Raw genomic sequence first — 21,364 nt, forward strand, 5'->3', positions numbered from 1 at the left:
TGGGTGGCTAGCGGCTTTCCTTCATTCTGTAGTACACTCCCGTTTCTCTTCATTACGAATAAGCCTTTCGCCTTTTACTAAAGACTTCCGTGGAGAGGAACATTACGAGTATCAACCAATTTTTTGCTGCCCTGCTAACCCGGGGCCTCCTGAACTGTAAATAACATAATATAGAGATGGATGTATACGATCAGGAATGAAAATGTCATCATTATCCTGTGGTAAAACTAGAGAGCCATGTTTTTAGTTACGTAATGTTACATTGCAAAAATGTTCCGTTTTGCTTAACACATAATTGGGCCTCATTCACCAAATGTTCTAAAGAACAAATTTGTTCTTAAACCCCATTTACGCAGTTTTCACGAAGATTCTGCCATTCATTTTGTGGTAAAATTTGAGAGCCCTGAATAGAGTTGGAAGATAAGCTTAACTTTATTCTGCTGGTTTCGAAATTATAACAAACAAACACAACAGAGTTGCATTAGTCGACCATCACAGACAAGAAAGTAACTCAATGACACTCAGTTAGGTCCATGTAAATCAGTCTACACACAGTAGGGTTAACACTATTCAAATAAAAGCAGACTAGCTAAACATTATATCATACAATAACCAAATCCTCAACGTTGTGAAGCCTGATGGTTACTTTGGACTTTGTGATGACAGACGTCCCTCTAGGCCTGCATGCTGAGCTCAATGAGGCGGCCGGCGAACACACCCAACGTGCCAATAAGGCACACCGCCATGAACACACACAACAGGATGTGATCCAGCACCATGGCCACAAACTTCCACTCTTCAGCAGCCTGTGGGGAAAGGAGAGAGAAGGTTGAAGTCATGGAAGTCCCACAAAGACCCAGCCTGACTGACTCTAATGCAAACTAGGAGAAACGGCCTCTAAGACACTCCTTACGTTGTTGGACTCTTCATCAGATTTCATGGTCTCTGCGATGTATTTGACGCCCTCTATGGCGCTGCGTACGTCCGGGTTCTTGGTGATGGGGGACTGGTAGTGGACCGCAGTGGGGCTGGGGTTGCCGGAGATGTCTGAAATATCAAAATCAGCCCCGTAGAGGCTTTTCTCCTGTTTCTCCTTCGCAGGGCGCTTCATCGTCGAGAAGAACATGATGTTGGGAATGGTGTCAATGAAAATCTGTAGAGGGAACAAAGATGGAGGATACCAAAGAAACTCGATCTATTGTCTTATTCTTTCCAGAAACATATATGTCAAATATGAGACAAGGATTCCCTGAACCTTCTTGTGGACTTCCTCCAGTAAGACAGACATGATTTGTACCTCCCTTCTCCCACTAGGTGGCAGTGCAGGTCAGGTCTCAGGCCATGTACAGAAGAACATGCCCTAATGTTCAATCCCTGATGTTTTTCATTTCAGATAGACTCAAGAAATACGATCCACATTTCATCATGTTTTACCAGAAATTAAATATTGTTTAAATGTTGTCATCTTAACTATACCACAATGGAAAGAAGTCAATGGATATCAAGGTTCAAGATGACCTATGACTCTTGGGGGGTTCCCAAAAAGGTAATAATAAAAAAAATCTAGACTATTCTGTTATCTTATCCATGCCCTTTCCACTTTTTAATGTTATTAAATCGTCTATTTGGAATTTGATCACTGTGAACAATGTCTTAAGATGAGCCTACCTTAAGATCTTTCCTGGAGTTTATATCAAGCAGTACTGCTGTGTTACATTATAAAATAAAAATCGTGTTGGTCCCTATACATTTAGGGAACGTCTTAGGCCCCCCGGCCCTCCCTCATTTGGAACCCTGACTGATATCCAGCTCATGCTCTGTGTTGTGAACAGAGCTGGCTGTGGCTGTCCCCACCTTGCGAACCCACGCTGGCATGGTGTGGGTGCTGGGGGAGCGGTGGTGGGTGTTGATGACGATGACGGTGATGATGATGGAGGCGATGACGAAGACCATGGTGAAGAGCATGTACTTCCCGATGAGGGGCACGGCGCTGGAGGTGGAGGGGATGAGCTCCACGATCACCAGCAGGAACACGGTAAGAGACAGCAGGACGGAGATGCTCAGAGTCATCTTCTCACCTGGACACAAGACACACGTCGTCACGCTCCACACAGGCATGAAGGGTGGAGGTAGACCACACAAATGTATCTTAGCTGAAGTGTGACATTGGTAAAAGTTTAAATTGAACTAATCAATCACGGAGAGCGTTTTTCTTTGTCTTTGACCTGGTATCTCCTGCTCTTATTACTGTTTATTTAGATTAATTACATGGAGAGGAGTGATTATGGGGATAAATGATTTTGTGCACCACTGAATCAGAAATCACAAAACATTCATTAAATCTCTTCACAAAGCATATTCAAGGCAAAAGAGAGTGAAAGAGAGAGAGAGAGATTGAGAAGGAGGGAGGGAGAGGGAGGGAGAGAGATTGAGAAGGAGGGAGGGAGAGGGGGGAGAGAGAGATTGAGAAGGAGGGAGGGAGAGGGGGGAGAGAGAGAGAGAGAGATTGAGAAGGAGGGAAGGAGAGGGGGGAGAGAGAGAGAGATTGAGAAGGAGGGAGGGAGAGGGGGGAGAGAGAGAGAGATTGAGAAGGAGGGAGGGAGAGGGGGGGAGAGAGAGAGAGATTGAGAAGGAGGGAGGGAGAGGGGGGGGGGGAGAGAGAGCTTTGTCAAGTGAAACAGGGCTGGGGGAAGGGCAATGGAATTTGTCTATATTATATATAAGCTGTTCGAATGCTGTCACCCACAACTCAGTTTGAGAAAAATGAGGAGTGACTCATATTGACAATTTCTGTATTGTACCAAATTCCAGTGAAGGTGTAATACAGTCGTATACCCCCACCTCCCTCACACACATGAACACAGACACACACAGACACGCACACACACACACACACACACACACACACACACACACACACACACACACACACACACACACACACACAGACAAACACTTACAGACACACACACACACAAACAAACAGACACACACTTACAGACACACACACACATACAGACACACACACACACTTACAGACACACACACATACACACACACACACAGAGACACAAAGAAGGACAAGAGAGCCCACCCTCTCGGAACCTTCATCCCAACAGCGTAGTGGCAGCAGACACATCACAAACAGCCATCCAGTGATGTATTATACATTAAAGGGACGGGCTGTTCACAGCCACTGCAGCACACAGGGGCTGGGGGGTAATGAGGGAGGCCAGCACACTGGGTAGAGCACCAGACGCAGGCGACAGCAGAGCTGAGGCTGGGGCTGCCGTGGAAACGTCAACCAGCTCATCAACACCTCAACCGACAGGCAATCACGGAAGATTGGCTTTTATCGAACATAGATGCGTTCGCTGACGTGTCGACATGGGAAACACGGTGCAAAAACCCAGCGGTGCAGCAGCGACAAGAACGCAGGCGGATGATCGAACCCAACGCAGAACAACCACAGTGCACCCGAGAGAAGCGAAGGGGACTTGGGTGAGGAAATGAGCGTGCTCCGCGCGAGGCGGGCGTGCCGTACCAGAGTCGGTGGGCAGGTAGAAGACGAGGCCGGTGAGGAAGCTGAAGAGCATGCAGGGGATGATGACGTTCACGATGAAATAGAGAGGCAGGCGCAGCATGAGGAAGTGGTAGGTGATGTCCAGGTAGGGCGTGTCGGGGCAGCAGGCGTAGTACACCCAGTGTTTCCAGCTGCGGTAGTCCTTCATCACCCACTCCCCGCTCTCCATGAAGTTAGACAGGTCCGGTCGGTCGCTGTCCTGGGGAGAGACAGGTTAAAGCGGGTGTGCAGGTGTGGTCAAAACATCCAACTATATATAATTTAATTACATCAGCAATACCTAGTCACCGACAATGTTAGTTTTTTTGTCGGTATTGCTATGTAGTTACAAGGTAGTTCATGTAATCTTAGGGTAAAGTGTTTGCTACACATTTTCTATGGGGTAAAGGTGGGAGGTTCTGCCATCATTTTGATAGCCTGGATACAGATAGTGAAAAGAGTGGTATTAACAAACATGGAGAACCAGGAGTACTGATTGTTATTACGGGATTGACGACCACCAGGTTCCCGTCGTAAGTCCAGGTGCCAATCTTCATGCTGCAGTTCTGCAGGTCGAAGGGGAAGTGCAGCACGATGATCTCGCAGTAGCTCTTAAAGATGGCGGGCGGGTTCCACGTGATCAGGCCCGTGTGCTCCAGCAGGACTTTGGTTTCGTGGACGATGGCAAAGTCACCGTCAGCGCTGCGGGCACACGCAGACACAGGGTGGCATCAGCATGCGAGGTCATGTTAACACAGAGGGACACCACTGCCTGGGGCTTGGTACGGCCCTGCCATCGCAACGGCCGCGCCAGACAGCCAACCAGAACTGAGCCGGGCGCAGACTGAGGAGGCAGAGAGCTGGTTGTCAGGGAGAACCAGCAGCAGTGTGTCAGACGAAACATATGGTGTGAGGGGAACCTGTGATACGGAGGCCAGATTTAGACTGATGCAATCCGAGCTCTCACCCTTGGCACAGCGGAGAGAGAGAGAGAGAGAGAGAGAGGGAGAGAGAGAGAGAGAGAGAGGGAGAGAGAGAGAGAGAGAGAGAGAGGGAGAGAGAGAGAGAGAGAGAGAGAGAGAGAGAGAGAGAGAGAGAGAGAGAGAGAGAGAGAGAGAGAGAGAGAGAGAGAGAGAGAGAGAGAGAGAGAGAGAGAGAGAGAGAGAGAGGGAAAAGTCACGTGATCTGTGAACCTAATCAACGCTTTCTGGGTGTGTGTGCTTGGATGGCATCAGTAGCGTTGATGCAGGAGCAGTGGTATCTGATGCACATATGGCCTGGTTCTTACTTGTTGTAGAGCACCAAGTCTGGACGCCAAATGTCCGTGGATGGAACTCTGATCTTCTTGATTCCACCGTACTCCTCGGGGTTCCAAATCAGGTTCACATCTTTCCATTGCTGGACAGTATACAGCAGGGCAATACATATTGAGTGAGGATTTTATGGAAAAGACAGATATTTTAGTGCAGCTCTCAGAAGTCTAAGATTCAAATAAAACCAAACACAAGCAAAATTCAAAGAAGAATTTTTCAAAAGATCAGATCAGATCAGACATTTCTTTAAGAATAATCTTCTGTAATCCTATGGGTGGCAACCATGGTTACAAATCCTCTATTATCAATGGTTTCAAGTATTTCTACTTACATCCATCTTTTGTATCTGGTAGAGACCACCACATCAATATTATAGATCCCCATATGTACTTCTTCATCATATTAGATGTACCATATCTACCCTACCCTTCTGTACGTCAATCTTAAGCAATGCCAATTGGTCGTGTGTTTTGATGTGTTTTGATGTTGGACTCTGCTGCGACAAACCTGCTTCAGTCGCACGTTGCTGTTGACAATCTGATTGACCTCGTCCTGCAGAGAACAAGAGGGTTTGGTTTAGATGCCTGGGGACAGTGCCGCATGGCGATCCTGGCTGCTGTGCGGCGCGGTGCGGCGCGACGCCCTACCACGCTGATGAGCTGGATGAGCTGCAGGCCCACGGTGACCACCACAGGGTCCTTGAAGTGGTTGACAGGACGCACCACCTTGTTGTAGCCGGTGAAGAGGGTTTTAACCAAACTAGTCTCATGCTCGGAGCCCCAGGCTGAACCTGCAGGAGAGGGACGAGTCAGAGTCAGAGTCGTCTCATCTGAACCCCTGCCTCTCCTCGTCCTTCCTGCCTCCTGTCATTTCCTGCTTCCTTCTTTGATCTCTCCCACTCTCTCATACTGTAAGTTGGTCCATGTAGAATATATGTTTTGTCATCTGTCAGGACTAAGCCACTACAGTTTGAAATGATTTCTCTCTTGACACACATCATGTCTAAAGGGAGTTTTTTTCAGGTAGGTATGTGATTTCATCAGAAAGTCTAGCAAGTGTTTAGTCACTTAAGTAAACTGTATCCATTCTGCTTAGGATGCTATGTGAAGGTACAAGGGTTGTCCACAGAGATCGTGTTTCAGCTCGTCTCCCCTTAGACCCCTCTACGTACACCGGTATGTACAAACTGAAGCGGTGTCCAATTTCATTTTCTGTGCGACCTTGAAATGAAGCCAGGTTTGCCCAAGCATTTGCTTGGATGACGTTTTCAAATATCGCAATAGATCAACGAGCTGACCTTGGGAATGCAAAGATATTGTATGAAACGATCACATGTAGGAACACTGAATGAGGGAGAAAGAGCTGAAGACATGACACATGCCCCTGTCAATCACACAGCCCACGGAAACGACGCCTAGTTCTGTTTTTCTGGTGTAATATTGGACGTCTACCAAGTACACAGAAGCAGTAGTAACATGCAGTGTGATTGGATGTCAAATGCACATGCATGGATCTACACAATCACATTTGTTTAATTGAATACTTAATCATAATCATACATTTAATTCGATTTACTATAAGACAACACTCAACGAGTGTGATATGACAGTCCTTACTTGCAGTGATGTATACTAGTCAAACACATGTCAAGCAAATCAGTTTGATTTTATGATAAGTATGACTTACCTGCTAGAGCTAGCAGTAGGTGAAAACTAAAGAGTAGAATATTCATTGTTGCTTCATGTGTTATCCACAACTCTCAAACTTTAAAGTACAAGTTTCAACATGAAAGAACTACGTGTGGTAGGCTACCTGTCAACATCCAGCGCTCTCAAGACCACACTGACGGAAGCGGAGCTCTTAGGGGAACGGTATTGTTGTTCCCAGACACCATATGTTGGGAGTTACGCGCAATAACTGTCACTTGAGAGGTTGACATTCTTTGTCATCTGTTATAAGCTTTACATGCCAGGCTAATCTAGCCCTGAAATATCTCACAGTGTAATATGGCTGCATTCCCCACTGAAGTACCGTAGTAGCTCATGACTGCTTTCAACGTTTGTGAATGATTCTGAAAATGTATTTGTGTTCTTCATACTATTACAGGCGTACGATTACACATTCAAGCACACCAATACGCCGCACATTCATAGGAAACTTGAGAATGGCCCTCCTCCCCAAAAAGTTAATGACAAATCTTCATGGAATAAACTGTGTTCCATTGCCCAGAATGCCCCAGATTTGATCTTAATGGAATTCGTGATGAGTAATCAGGACAAGGTTTCATGGCGTAGATGAAGTGTCCATCTGCAGAAGCTCTACCAGACGGCCTCAGCAGTGTGGTTCCAGATGGCCAGTTCCAATACCCCCAGTAGCCCCAGTATCTCCACTGTACACCTGCCCTTCCCTGGCAAGCCAATGGTGGGACAGGCAACTACATTTCCCTACAACCTCCACCCAGTTCAATCACTCAACCACCAGCCTCATTCATCACACTTAGAGACAAATGGTCTTTTTGGCAATGTCTGAATTAAGAGAGATCTGTCTTCACGCCCCTCTCCAGGCCCCCTCCTGGGTCTGCCAGACCAATCACACCGACCACCTGAATCCACAGACAGACAAGTCCTTCCTGGCTGGAGCACTCGTACGACCCTGGATCAGATCCATTGAACCTGCTCAGTCATCCTTGTCTTGGGCCAGGCTGTAGGCTTGATGTGGGATAGTATAGTAGCAGTATAGTAACAAATAGTAGCATTTGAAACTACATATTGTTCATTGTTTATGATTTGAGTACATTATGCAATTTATAGTGACTGCATTACATTAGGTGTGTCGTTGAAAAATAAAATGACAAACAATTAAATGGCATCCAAATGGGTTTCTATTGTAAATTAAAAATCAGTTATCTGTGATAAGTTTAATTTTCATTCAAGTTAATATGTAATTAAGTAGCCTATGACCATGTAGACTCTAACCAATTGCAGCAGAGTACAGTCACAGTACACAACGCCCCTGTGTAAAACTATTACATTCACGTAATTGAAAGGAATATTTCAGTATGTTTTAGCATTTGTAAATGTAGGTCATCCCTCTGCAGGGGGAAATGTTGCACAGCACTGTCCAATCAACAGAGAAAGGTCACTTATCTCATGGATCAGAGGCACCATCTCTCTAGATTTATTATACTGAATTAGATGCAGTCGTCCCACAACAAATTCAGCAAATGTTAGTTTGTGATCACGAAGAGAGAGTCTTGTCATGGCATGAGCCCAGCAGTAGTCTGAACTGGAGATGGGTTTCATGGTTTGGTCTACTGGGTTTAGCTCCAGACATAAATTAATGTATAATTAATGTAGATGCAGTTGATTATGGTTTAGAAATGGTTAAGTGATGGGAAGGAAATTGTACTGATTTATCAACCAAAACTGTATATTAATAACATTAATTTGTTATTAGTGTAAAAATCTGCATTACATCTATGTGGTGTGACCGTAAAAACTAGCTACACATTTCCAATATTTTCTAGTTCCTAAATAGACAGGAACCATGTGGAGACACTCGTACAGACACAAAGAGCCCTCATCCGACCAGGAGACAGTGAAAGAGGTACCCAGCACAGAGAGCGCCGAGGGCAGGGCAGATTCTAGGCTTTTAATAATCCAACCTAAAAGCAGGCGTTTCCACAGTTACCACTGAGAACAATGGCACATCATTTAATGGGATTTCACATCAAATTAGCGGAGGGCCCAGCTGCTGTAATTCATTTGGATCGCTGAGGTTCTCCACCAGCAAACACTGGTCGGGATCTCCTGTGAAAATCGGGCCAATCTGGTCTAATTTGGAAAAACGTATGAAAACAAAAATCAAAACAACCTTTGTTGCTTCAGAGCCAAACACCAGGGTGTCTCATCAGACGGTGTAATGAGTGCGCCGTGGCGTGGCGTGGCTGCTTTTTGGAAATTGTGTGGAAAGACATTTTGCTCGTGGGTAATTAAACACAGAAATACCTAAATCCCAAACTGAAGAGTGGAAGGGAAGAGGCTGTGTGTGTTTCCAGCAATTAAAACAAACGTCCAGGACGCAGACAGGGGCAGTGCCTGAGGTATTGTGGGGTTTTGTGTTAATCTCCAAGTGAATCAGTGTGATTGACGTGATGTTGAAGGGGTGGCTGAGCACAGTCAGGTGTCTATAGAACTGCCTGTCAATTTGAATATGCAGATGTGAAGCCTAACGGCACTGTTTGTCAAGGTCACTCTGCGAGTGCACAGAAATGTAACATGCTAGTCCTCAAAGGACTGCAGTCTGGGAATATTAACACACATGGCACTTAATGCTTAGTTAACAACTTAATTAAATGAGAGTTTAATGCAGTTGATTAATACCGTAATTTAAATCATGGAAAACATACTAATACATTTCTGAGGCAAGGTTTAATAAATTAAAATCATGCGCACATTATATACAAAAATATTACAATAAAAATGTTAACTGCACAAATGTTGCAGTCGGAATGCAAAGGACATTTTAAGGACAGGCAACTGAACATTAAAGATGCACAAACGGCTTGTTTTCTGGCTCTAAGAGTAAAAGGTAAGGACGGACTGTAGGCTACAAAAAACTCAAATGAAAGGCAAAAAGACAGAATCAGTCAACATCATTACAAAGTGTAAGATGGAAAGAAAATACGGTAGCTTATTTCACATCCAGGTACACAATGTTTTACGAAAACCAACGGCCCAGTCAGGAGTTACTGGGCTGTAAATCTACAGGAATAACAAAGCAGAGTCACAATGCTGAAGCACATGCTGGGATATCTCTACAAAGCAACAGGGAAAGAAGACACTACACCACTCCTGGTCCATCCATGTTTCAACAACCCCCGACAAAAATGGGGAGACAGACATGCAAGTTTAAGGTACATTATCCAACCATGTCACCTGGAAGGAAAACATTGAGGATTTATCATTGGGTCCATAGGAAGTGGAAAAAAATGATGCATCAAAAACGTGATACAAAGATTCCTTCAAACGTAGTACAAATGCAAAAGAAAGGTTCCGTCATATTGGTTCCATCATAAGTCTTTGCACAAAAACTGGTCGGACAGCATCAAGCTGTTTCACAAAAAAATGCTAAGAAAAGAGAATTCCTTTCTGATCTGTGTCTTCAGAAAAGGATATCTTCATTCTTGATGAGAAACTCCACCACCTGCCTTTGGTAGCGGATGTCATTGAGAGCCGTCATGGCATCCAGGCTGGGGTCGCGCATGAGGGTGGGTCCAAACACGATACCCAGGTTCTCCGCATTCATAAGGTTGTCCTTCTCGTTTTGTGTCACCCTGGAAGAGTGAGCCAAATCGTAGAATGAAGGCCAGAACTACAGATGTGTAAAATGTCAACAACAAATTGCTAAGAAAAATAAATTGGTCGTACACAACACCCAGATTTTTTTTTAATAATCATTATATTATATCTCAAATACAATATCTAAATAATCTACGTCCAGCCCAGAGTCGCTCACCTCTTTAAGTGTGCCATGAGGTACCTCAGTGTTTCGGTGTGGGATGTTGGCAACAGAGACAGGGCCTCGCGGAACGCCTCAAGTCTCTTATCTGGGTCTTCAAGCTCTGGGAACCACAGACAAGCACATGGTCAGAGCAGCCGGCCTGTCTGGTCACACACTCAGGCCGTAGAGGGAGAACATCAAGGCTTATCTCCGACACTGTTCACTATCATGTGACAAACACAAGAGAAATCCCCCTCCAGCGGATCCGGGAAGGATTGTGGAGATGTGTTGTGGTTCTTTGTTGTTGCTAGAGCCTGTGACTGACTGTTGAACTTGGGGCTTTTCTTTCGAAAAATGAGCCGTGAGAGCTTAAGAGAAAAGACACAGTCTCATCTGTTGCTCTGTTGCTGTTAGTAGAGTATTACAGCCCGCATCACCAGGACTCTTACACTGCTCCAGTGCAATATCCACTTCAATACTCCAATAAAAACAGTGCAATATCCACTTTAACTCTCCCCATTATTGCATTTTCTCTTTTTATCAACCCTTGTCATCTCAGAATAAAAGGCAGGGCCGGATGAACATTCACTGAATGCTACCGTGAAAACCTGTGGTATACTACTATAATTGATTGAAATACTTGCTTACAGTGCAACTACAGTCGTCAAAAAAAGCATAAGAATGCCCTCCAGTGTTGAAGCGTGACCAAATAATATCATGCACGCTTGGTTTCAACTGAGGGGGTGAAATAAAACCTTGTGTTTTGTACTTACTTGCAGCTTCGATGAATCTGGGGTACGCGTCATACGTGAGGACAGGAATGGGCAAATCCCGGAGGTAGAGTTTCAGAGCGCCCGTGATAATGTTGATATCTTCATAAGCGTTCACCGAGATGTCGGTCTTCTCACCCTCTGGGAACAAAAATATAATTTTGTCAGAGAAAGAGAGGAAAGGAGAGATGGCTGAACGTGAAACCGAGGGAAAGTGTGGGCGTCATCATATCTCAGTCCGGGAGGCCCGAAAGCGAGCGGAGGAACGAGGAGAGAGTGACACTGAGGGGGAGAGATCTGGGTTGTCTCTGTAGCCATGGCAGGGGCTGCTGTCACAGCCTGGTCTGTTTTAGTCAGACCTCTCCCAGAGTTATGCTGTGCCTCCTGCACAGGCCATGTCCTAATTCTGCTCAGGCTCCGAACATCACAGGGCTGTGAGCTGGAATGACGCTCTGTCATGGGTGATCTCCTCCAAGGCGTTCCTGCTAAGGCTTTAGCCCACAGCTCCGGGGCTTCAGTTCCAGTTGAAACCCCCACTCCACTGGGCAAACGCAACGTCACAATAGCTACCTCTTCAAATGGAGGATCGCAACGTGGTTGGACGGCTAGTGCTGTTAATTTGTCCGTTAGTGATTAGGCTCAGGCAGCGAGCGTGGTTGGCTTGTTGTTGGCGGAGCTGGCTCCTGGTCGCCCTGCACCGCCTGCGTGGGAGGGCCACGTCAGGACAGGCAGGCCTCTCCCAGATGGAGTCTAATCCCACCAACGTGTCACTTTCTCCATAATCCCAAATGCTCTCAGTACCTCACGTAAACACATTAACATTTTTCCGCACTGAACATGAGGCGGATAACGTGTTGAGTAGATGGAGGTGCCGGGGAGCTGGTTGGACTGGAGTTGAGATATTACGTATTATTGCTCATCTTGCCTGGTAGCTGAGATGTGTTTACTTTGTGCTGTGCCTGGTAAATACAGACTGTTCCTTGACTCTGACTACCGAAATGCTGTTAGAACTCTGCCCTTCTGATCCTAGATTTTCTGCTGTACAACATGAACATTTCTGCAACATGAACAACATGAACTATTTGTATGTTGCTTTGGATCAAAGCTTTTAGCATTGCTAAAAAAATAACATTCCAAATATTATAATAACGCTGTCTGTGTCGAGGTCTGTTTTCAACAGAGTAGTAATGTCAGCAGCACACATACCTTTGTCAAATGCCAGCTTGACCTCCTCAACGGAATCACTGAATCCAGATATTCTGTACAACCCCTCAGACGTCAAGCCTGGAGACAGAAAAGACTGTGTTTACATGACATTTGGAGAATTTACAGGGGATATCACTTCACAGTCCCATGTCTAAATAGTGTCGGCTAATTCACCTTCGAAAGGTCACCTTGGGCAATAGAGGAAATACAATTAAAGCGTTTAAATATTCATGAGAAATTAAAACATTCCCACAACACCACATGGGGTAATGACATGGGCAGAGGGGAAATAGTTTTCTGCACCATCAGACAAAATAACAGACATGAATCAAACTTAGGGGCAGTCACAAAGGATGACGAAGATGAGCGTTCTCCATAGCTGAACGATTAATCTAGAATGTAATCAACGGAGGCAGCAGGAAACAGACTAATCTATCCCCCATGTTACATGTATCATTACCTGGCCCCCCATCAGCACTGCTACTCATACAACTAGATGGGGACTAGTAGCAAAACCGTCAGCAGCGTAACTGATGAAGGACAACGGTACTGAACAGTACTGAACACACTTATATTGTGTCATGGCTCCAAATTAAATATCTACAGAAGGACAGGAGGAGGAAAGAGGAGGAAAACATGAAGGGGGAGGAAGACACAAAGGAAGGGGAGGGGGGAAGGGTACGTGTTGACATGGACTGCCACATTGCTAGCGACACGGGGGCCAGCCGAAACAATAGCGTCCCCACAAAAGAGGACATCTGTCATCTGCTCACCTCTGGATTCGATCTCTCGTATGCACATGTCCACCACCATGGGCCTCATGGTGTTGTGAGCTTGGATCAGCGTGGTGAGGTCACAGCTGTACACCTTCCTGACGTGTTTCAGGTCGGGCTTGCAGTCGTTGGGGACCATTGGATAACACTGCTTGTGGACGTTCATGCCACAGTCTGCAGAGACAGAGAGAGAGGAACGTCAACACAAAAGCCCATCAAATTCAATAAAGAGGGCAAAGTCAAACTGCACGGTAGACAAAAATAAAGATCGATATAGGACCTCATTTTTGTTCAAAAGAGAGCTGAAGTAAACACAATTTATATTCAGTTCCCCAGTTGTTCATTTCCTTTCAGTTGACTGGTCTAATTTGTGTTTTTGCTTGCTAAGGTCTAAATCTCCTTGATCAATATTTATTTACTGGCAGAATGTCATTGGGCCACTAGAGAACAGCTGAGGACATCCGTCCATGGTCAGCTGCCAGGCTGCTTAATGGAGTCACCTTGAGCACCAGACTGCAACAAACCTCCAAACACCACGCATCACACACACACTCTGCCCCACGCATCACACACACACTCTGCCCCACGCATCACACACACACTCTGCCCCACGCATCACACACACACTCTGCCCCACGCATCACACACACACTCTGCCCCACGCATCACACACACACTCTGCCCCACGCATCACACACACACTCTGCCCCACGCATCACACACACACTCTGCCCCACGCATCACACACACACTCTGCCCCACGCATCACACACACACTCTGCCCCACGCATCACACACACACTCTGCCCCACGCATCACACACACACTCTGCCCCACGCATCACACACACACTCTGCCCCACGCATCACACACACACTCTGCCCCACGCATCACACACACACTCTGCCCCACGCATCACACACACACTCTGCCCCACGCATCACACACACACTCTGCCCCACGCATCACACACACACTCTGCCCCACGCATCACACACACACTCTGCCCCACGCATCACACACACACTCTGCCCCACGCATCACACACACACTCTGCCCCACGCATCACACACACACTCTGCCCCACGCATCACACACACACTCTGCCCCACGCATCACACACACACTCTGCCCCACGCATCACACACACACTCTGCCCCACGCATCACACACACACTCTGCCCCACGCATCACACACACACTCTGCCCCACGCATCACACACACACTCTGCCCCACGCATCACACACACACTCTGCCCCACGCATCACACACACACTCTGCCCCACGCATCACACACACACTCTGCCCCACGCATCACACACACACTCTGCCCCACGCATCACACACACACACTCTGCCCCACGCATCACACACACACTCTGCCCCATGCATCACAAAAAAAAAGACTAAATGCATCACACACACTCTGACATTTACTCATCCAAATCCAAATGGTTTATAAAAACAAACAACATTTCAAATACAGCTGCTATACACGTGGCTTAGTTTGAAAAACAAAACAAACACACAAAAATAAGGCCTACATCTAGAATATAGATTTAAACTAATCTAATGTGATTTTCTGTCATTCATTACTTGATGATAGAAGTTGTTTGCCTCATTTGTTTCAAGACTATTTTTGGTTGGGAATTAGTTTCCTCAATCCAGTATTTTGTCTGAAGCCTTTGAAAGTGTGTCTGCAGGCACGGCTGCTGGAGAGCAGGTTCCACCTTGTAGGGAGCCCTGCAGCCCTGCAGCCCTGCAGCCCACAGGGAAGAGACGCACAAACACACTCCTGCTTGGCTTTGTGGCAGAGACTCTTAAAAGGGAATAAGAGGGCCACTGAAAACAATGTGGCCTGGAGGAGAAAGAGGGAGGGAGAGTAGGAAAGAGAGGGAGAGAGAGAGAGAGAGCGGGAGAGAGAGAGAGAGAGAGAGAGAGAGAGAGAGAGAGAGAGAGAGAGAGAGAGAGAGAGAGAGAGAGAGAGAGAGAGAGAGAGAGAGAGAGAGAGAGAGGGAGAAAGAGAGAGAGAGAGGGAGCGAGGGGTCTGCCACACGCTCCACTCTCCTCCAGATTTGAGCTCACACACAATGGCGTGGAGGCAGTAATTCAAGCGCTGGGAGCTACACTAGACCCAGTTTCACAGACTAAAATGGGGCAGCGCTCCTCCAGCTTTGAGCACTTTTGAGCCCTCTCCAAGTCCTGAAAAGGAACTTTGGACCAAAAAAAAAAAATAAGAGCTGCAAAGTCCTACGCCTAGAACTTCTCTACATACAGTTTTTTTTTTATCTACAAATTTTCCATATAAATGACGTACAGTTTCTGCTCCTGCATAACCTATTGATAGACAACCACTAAGAGCTAACACAGTGAGGTGTGCATATACTGACAGATAGAACTATACATATTTTGATGAATATGGGCCCCAAGAGAAATTTGGCCAGCCTTTATTCATATGCATTGGTGCAGAAATGTAATTACCTTAAGAGATGGTTCTCTTAAGGGTAGGAGACAGGCGCTGTAATGGTGCCTGTCACCAGACACAGCTCTGCTGAGCTGGTGTTGTGCATGTGTCCCAGGTGGGGCAGGGGAGAGGAGCAGCCCCCAGGGAGAGGGGGTGGGGGGGTGGGCTGTCTGGAGACAGAAGAGACCGCTTTACTGCAGTGTCAACTCCGTCGCCATGGCGAGGAGCCTCCTCTGAGGATGGGCCGTGCCCTGGTTTGGGTTCAAAGGTTTCGGACACAGAAGCGCAGGTCGGGGGAGGTCGGCCGCCGGCTAATTGACACATTATCACCAGTCCTCCCCTTCCCTGTGCTCCCAGTCCTCCTCTTCCCTGTGCTCCCAGTCCTCCTCTTCCCTGTGCTCCCAGTCCTCCCCTTCCCTGTGCTCCCAGCCCTCCTCTTCCCTGTGCTCCCAGTCCTCCTCTTCCCTGTGCTCCCAGTCCTCCTCTTCCCTGTGTTCCCAGCCCTCCTCTTCCCTGTGCTCCCAGTCCTCCCCTTCCCTGTGCTCCCAGTCCTCCCCTTCCCTGTGCTCCCAGTCCTCCTCTTCCCTGTGCTCCCAGTCCTCCCCTTCCCTGTGCTCCCAGTCCTCCCCTTCCCTGTGCTCCCAGTCCTCCTCTTCCCTGTGCTCCCAGTCCTCCTCTTCCCTGTGCTCCCAGCCCTCCTCTTCCCTGTGCTCCCAGCCCTCCTCTTCCCTGTGCTCCCAGCCCTCCCCTTCCCTGTGCTCCCAGCCCTCCTCTTCCCTGTGCTCCCAGCCCTCCCCTTCCCTGTGCTCCCAGTCCTCCCCTTCCCTGTGCTCCCAGTCCTCCCCTTCCCTGTGCTCCCAGTCCTCCCCTTCCCTGTGCTCCCAGTCCTCCCCTTCCCTGTGCTCCCAGTCCTCCCCTTCCCTGTGCTCCCAGCCCTCCCCTTCCCTGTGCTCCCAGTCCTCCTCTTCCCTGTGCTCCCAGTCCTCCCCTTCCCTGTGCTCCCAGTCCTCCCCTTCCCTGTGCTCCCAGTCCTCCTCTTCCCTGTGCTCCCAGCCCTCCTCTTCCCTGTGCTCCCAGTCCTCCTCTTCCCTGTGCTCCCAGCCCTCCTCTTCCCTGTGTTCCCAGCCCTCCTCTTCCCTGTGCTCCCAGCCCTCCTCTTCCCTGTGCTCCCAGCCCTCCTCTTCCCTGTGCTCCCAGTCCTCCCCTTCCCTGTGCTCCCAGTCCTCCCCTTCCCTGTGCTCCCAGTCCTCCTCTTCCCTGTGCTCCCAGCCCTCCTCTTCCCTGTGCTCCCAGTCCTCCTCTTCCCTGTGCTCCCAGCCCTCCTCTTCCCTGTGCTCCCAGTCCTCCCCTTCCCTGTGCTCCCAGTCCTCCTCTTCCCTGTGCTCCCAGCCCTCCCCTTCCCTGTGCTCCCAGTCCTCCCCTTCCCTGTGCTCCCAGTCCTCCTCTTCCCTGTGTTCCCAGTCCTCCTCTTCCCTGTGCTCCCAGTCCTCCTCTTCCCTGTGCTCCCAGCCCTCCTCTTCCCTGTGCTCCCAGTCCTCCCCTTCCCTGTGTTCCCAGCCCTCCACGGCCGCCTCTCCAACACATCGTCTTCCTCTCCCACGGAGGAGCGCTCGGAAACAACGACAAAAGCAGCTTGGTTGTCCTGGAGCTTTCAGCGGCTCCCCTCCCAGCACCAGGCAGTGGATGGGAATCGGGGCTGAGCTGTGTGACCCGCCTCTCGGGTTGAAGCTGCTGAATTTTTATGTGTGGTGGAAAAGGAGCTCCTTCCCAGCGCTCGGAGGCCAGCTCCTCATTAAAGAGACATGCCAGCTTTGTTTTCCTTCACGGGCATGATGGGATGAGGCTGGGGGGGCGTCCTCTGATGAGAGAATGTGGCACAACAAGCACTGGCAGGGACTGGCTCCCTGGCGCCGGGCCAAATCCAGTTCACACGTACAAAAGGAGAGAAAGGGGGGGGGGGGCGTTTCTTTTTTGGTATGCAAATGCAAACATCATACGAGACTTCGGTGTCCTAGATTCTGGTTATCCGTGGTGGAGACTGGAGGAATGGCAGGAGACAGTCTACGCGCAGTCTCCAAAAATAGGCATTTTTTCTTCGTTTTTTTTTTTAATCGCGACTGTCGAAATGCTTTCTAAAACAACACATCAATTATTCATCTCCTCACTCCCACAGACATATGTGGGCTTCACTTTGTCCCATCAATAATACATCAAATACACCAGCCCCTATTATTGTTCAATTCGGTGCAGCTCACCATTTATAGTAATCAATATGTGCAAGCATCCATCCAGAAACACAAAATGAAAATCACACGGAAATACACATACATTCTTATGTATAATGCTTTGCATAATTATCTGAACAAAATAAATGATGTAACTTCCTGTGATTATATAACACAACTGAACAATCAATTCTAATTGAAGGCTTGGCAACAGGAACAAAGAAAGCTCTGTTGTATAATTTGTTATTTTTGTTTTTTGTTGTCTACCAGTCGTTATCACAGAAATTACAAAGTCGTTTAAATAGAAATATCAGGCCTGACTGAATGAGTGTGCAACACATCATCCGTGAATTTTGTGACAGTTTCACAAAGACTGTGCTGGAATGGCAGGATGGTGCGAATAAGCCAAAGCCCTCTCTGCATTAGGACTGCTGACAAGCCGGTGTCAACAGCACTTAACTATACATTATGATAATGGTCTGATCAATCGAAACCAGAAAAGGACACAGTGTGTCTGGCTTTGAGCTAAGACCAGTGGCTCCAACCATTAGGCGTGTGAGTACCCGGGCCTCATTAATAATCCTGTTTAAACCCCTTGAGTGGCACAGTGCACCCAACAAGCACCATTTACATTCCAAATCGCTCACTGTTAGTCCAGCTAAACACAATCTGGTCTATGAGCAAATCATTCAAAACTGTGATAAGTATTCATTACATCACAGTAAATCCAGCAAGTATCCCAGAAACCTAATTTCTGTCGATTACACAACGTCTCTAATCTGTTGGCGTCACTTCACGTCGGGATGTTAAAACTCAGTATGACACCAAGCCACACTCAATCCCACACCAAAAAAAAAACAGGTTACTGGTAACCCCATGTTATACTGCAGAGAACATGCTGGAACATTACATAAGGTCGCGAGGCAGAAAGAGAGACCAGCATGAGGTGGAGTGACACCAGCAGCGTTGGAGGGAGAGACTGTAAGGTGTGACAGCAGTAGAGGAGAGGGCAGTACCAACCTGTACATTTGACTCCCTGAGCCATCAGACCCCACATGAAGTTGGCACAGTGTTCACACCAATGAGGCCCCCTGAAGGTGTGGACCTGCAACACAGACAGACAGACAGACAGACAGACAGACAGACAGACAGACAGAGAGAGAGAGAGAGAGAGAGAGAGAGAGAGAGAGAGAGAGAGAGAGAGAGAAAGACTTAATATTTTACCATAACGACTCCACACCTTTCCCAGGTTTCCGCGGAGACACCCCAGATACTGACACGTTAAACGAGGCAGATTGGGAGAGATTAGCTCTGCTCTGGAGAGCGAGGCCTTTCAACGACCGACAGAACCTGAGAGACGAGACACCTAATCCTCTCAAACTGTTAACGAGCGGCCGGAGTGCTAAGTGGCGGAGAGGGGGAGTCAGGCCACTACGGCTGCGGTGGGTTTTGGTGTTATGCTAGTGTGAGGGGGGGGGTTGTTATGGAAATCTGCTACAGCAGCCGTAGTAGGCCTTTTTCTCGCATGCATCGAAGGGAGACCTCACACTGCCAGGTAACAACAGCCTCGGCCAATCAGGCGGCCCTGTTCCAGACGTCTGGGGTGTTTTCCTCCGAGGTGATAAGTACGCCTGAGGGACTCTGGCTGCCATAACGACGCAGCCTCAACGAGGAGCCAGGTAGGACAGGAGGATCAGGAATGACAAAAACACGTGTGAAAACAGCCCTCTCTGACAACACATAGCAGGAGATTAGGTGAACAACGCACTTTGTAGTGCTAAATGAGAGAGACTGGTTTTGATTGGCTAGGCGAATCTCTTTTTCTGATTGTGGAAAGGAGGTACTTGAGAATACCCCAAAAAATATTATTAACCAAAACAAGATAATAATTGTTTGCTTTGCTTGACATAGCTATTTTGTCTGTTTTAAATTTCCAATTGTAATACAAAAGCTAGTACATTATTTGGTATAGTTCATTTCAATGCTATGTCATTTATTATCCTTGCTTATTATCCCACTAAAATGTATGAACCCTGATGGTTTGATGTGGTGGAAGCCTAAGACACGGAGACATTACATGCATAAAAGACCTTTAAAATGCTCAAATTGGAGCATTCAGCAGTCTGGCTGCATACGAGAGCAGACAGGAACCTAAGAGTGTCAGCACTTTGAGGGAATGCTCCTCTCCAGCTTCCCACTTCATTAGCTAGCCCGAGCAGGCTAGCAGGGGCTAAGCCTGCTGACAAGAGGCAAATGGGGATACACAGATCCAGCATTCCCCCCCGACCACCGCTTAATCTCCCCATCTGCTGCTCAAACCAGCTCAGGGGTCTACAGACCGCCCAACAGATTTCCTTTTGAAAAAGGCTCTGTGAACAGACCTTCAACACTTGTGTCTCTCATATGCCCTCTCTAACTCAATACCCCCCCCCCCCCCCCCCCCGCTCCCCAAATGGGCATTCTTAATGCCAACGGCCTCCATAAGAACACCACACAACAAAGGCTTCCTTATGGTCACAACATGCTACAATTAGACAGCATTCCAGTTACACTATTAAAAAAAATACATATAAATAAATAAAATAAAAAATTCCCACAGCAGCTCTTGTGCCAATGTGGTTCTTACCTTGAAGTTGTGGACTTTGTCGCACTTGGTCGCCCGGTCGTTGTCCTTCAGTGTGGCTCTGCGCACCAGTGAGGTGAGCTGTGAATAGGCAAACAGTTTGAGAGGCTGCCAGATAGTGGCGGGAGGCTTCTGGGGTCCCATCCTCATCCCCAGAGCAGCGGCCAGAATCTCCTCCTGGTTGGGTTCCCGCTTGGCCTTGTGCACCAGAGACTTCTCTCCCTTACGAACCTCGTAGGACTCCCGAGATGGCATTATCACGCTGATCTCTGTCAAAACTGACAAACAGGCTAACCCTACAGAACAGTCCTTAAAGTTAGAGGTTTCCAAAGTCGATTCAAAAAGTCCTAGATACTCAGAACTGGTCTAAACTATGCAATGATATGCTCATTGTTCCTGGTGCCCAATCTTTTATCAACAAGCGGAAAAGCAAGGAGAAATCAACCGAAATACCGAGTCCAGACAGAAAAAATCTGTGTCGTCTTTTACAAATCCTCTCTCAACAGAGATGCTGGAACCAAAAAGCTGCTTGGCTGCAGGCAGTCCCAGGTCTTGTGATGACAGGATACGAAGGAGGAGGCAGCCTAGGGTGCTGTTCTCCTGAGGTACCCTGAGAGAGTGTATGCAGATGAGTTGGGTAGTTGTGTTAATCCTCTCCTCCCTGTGCCGGGCTGATAGTCTCCCTGGAACAGAAGCTGTGTGAGGATGCTGCCAGAGAGAGGGGGAGGAGGAGGACGGGGGGAGGGCCCAGAGCTAGTCACCAACGGATTAGATGGATCTCACCGGCCAATGGGAGCGCGGCTGCTCATACTCTCCGGTTGCCATCACCCCGCCCCCACTCTGCTTCCTCCTTCATCAGATATCCAAGCAGGAGCAGCGGTAGGGAGGCTGAAAGAGAGCGTGGGTTTGATAATGAGCAATGAAT

The 21,364-nt window shown here is 47.8% G+C and overlaps 2 protein-coding genes and 1 non-coding gene across 3 annotated transcripts; 1 reads left to right on the plus strand and 2 right to left on the minus strand.

Annotated features, from left to right (window-relative positions):
* Positions 1-33: 33 nt before the first annotated feature.
* LOC134017942 (U5 spliceosomal RNA) lies at positions 34-147 on the plus strand. Its single transcript, XR_009929833.1, has one exon. It is a non-coding gene; the product is annotated as a U5 spliceosomal RNA (small nuclear RNA).
* Positions 148-408: 261 nt separating this feature from the next.
* On the minus strand, positions 409-6,896 carry LOC134017827 (acetylcholine receptor subunit alpha-like). The gene is made up of 9 exons (XM_062457893.1): positions 6,562-6,896; positions 5,523-5,665; positions 5,383-5,427; positions 4,851-4,960; positions 4,069-4,264; positions 3,545-3,782; positions 1,855-2,078; positions 914-1,153; positions 409-806 (listed from the first exon to the last, which is right to left on the minus strand). Exons 1-9 carry the CDS (start codon positions 6,605-6,607, stop codon positions 675-677), a joined length of 1,374 nt encoding a protein of 457 aa, XP_062313877.1. The 5' UTR covers positions 6,608-6,896; the 3' UTR covers positions 409-674.
* A 2,312-nt stretch (positions 6,897-9,208) lies between these two features.
* Positions 9,209-21,132, minus strand: chn1 (chimerin 1). The gene is made up of 7 exons (XM_062457919.1): positions 20,443-21,132; positions 18,837-18,921; positions 13,127-13,300; positions 12,354-12,431; positions 11,151-11,288; positions 10,393-10,498; positions 9,209-10,210 (listed from the first exon to the last, which is right to left on the minus strand). The coding sequence occupies exons 1-7, from the start codon at positions 20,692-20,694 to the stop codon at positions 10,039-10,041; spliced, it is 1,005 nt and encodes a 334-aa protein (XP_062313903.1). The 5' UTR covers positions 20,695-21,132; the 3' UTR covers positions 9,209-10,038.
* Between the last annotated feature and the right edge of the window lie 232 nt (positions 21,133-21,364).

The sequence above is a fragment of the Osmerus eperlanus genome, chromosome 3 (genome assembly GCF_963692335.1).
Source record: "Osmerus eperlanus chromosome 3, fOsmEpe2.1, whole genome shotgun sequence".
In the NCBI taxonomy this organism is placed as follows: domain Eukaryota; kingdom Metazoa; phylum Chordata; class Actinopteri; order Osmeriformes; family Osmeridae; genus Osmerus; species Osmerus eperlanus.

Bases quoted from the DNA above. Each gene is read 5' to 3' on its own strand.
- LOC134017827 (XM_062457893.1), bottom strand. From the start codon at position 6,607: ATGAATATTCTACTCTTTAGTTTTCACCTACTGCTAGCTCTAGCAG. The intron at 3,783-4,068 runs GTAATAACAATC...GTCTCTCCCCAG, and splicing joins ACCTGGTGGTCGTCAATCCC to GACAGCGACCGACCGGACCT. The intron at 807-913 runs GTAAGGAGTGTC...CTTTCCCCACAG, and splicing joins CTGATGAAGAGTCCAACAAC to GCTGCTGAAGAGTGGAAGTT.
- chn1 (XM_062457919.1), bottom strand. From the start codon at position 20,694: ATGCCATCTCGGGAGTCCTACGAGGTTCGTAAGGGAGAGAAGTCTCTG. The intron at 18,922-20,442 runs GTAAGAACCACA...TCTGTGTTGCAG, and splicing joins ACAAAGTCCACAACTTCAAG to GTCCACACCTTCAGGGGGCC. The intron at 10,211-10,392 runs GTGAGCGACTCT...TCACTCTTCCAG, and splicing joins CTCATGGCACACTTAAAGAG to GGTGACACAAAACGAGAAGG.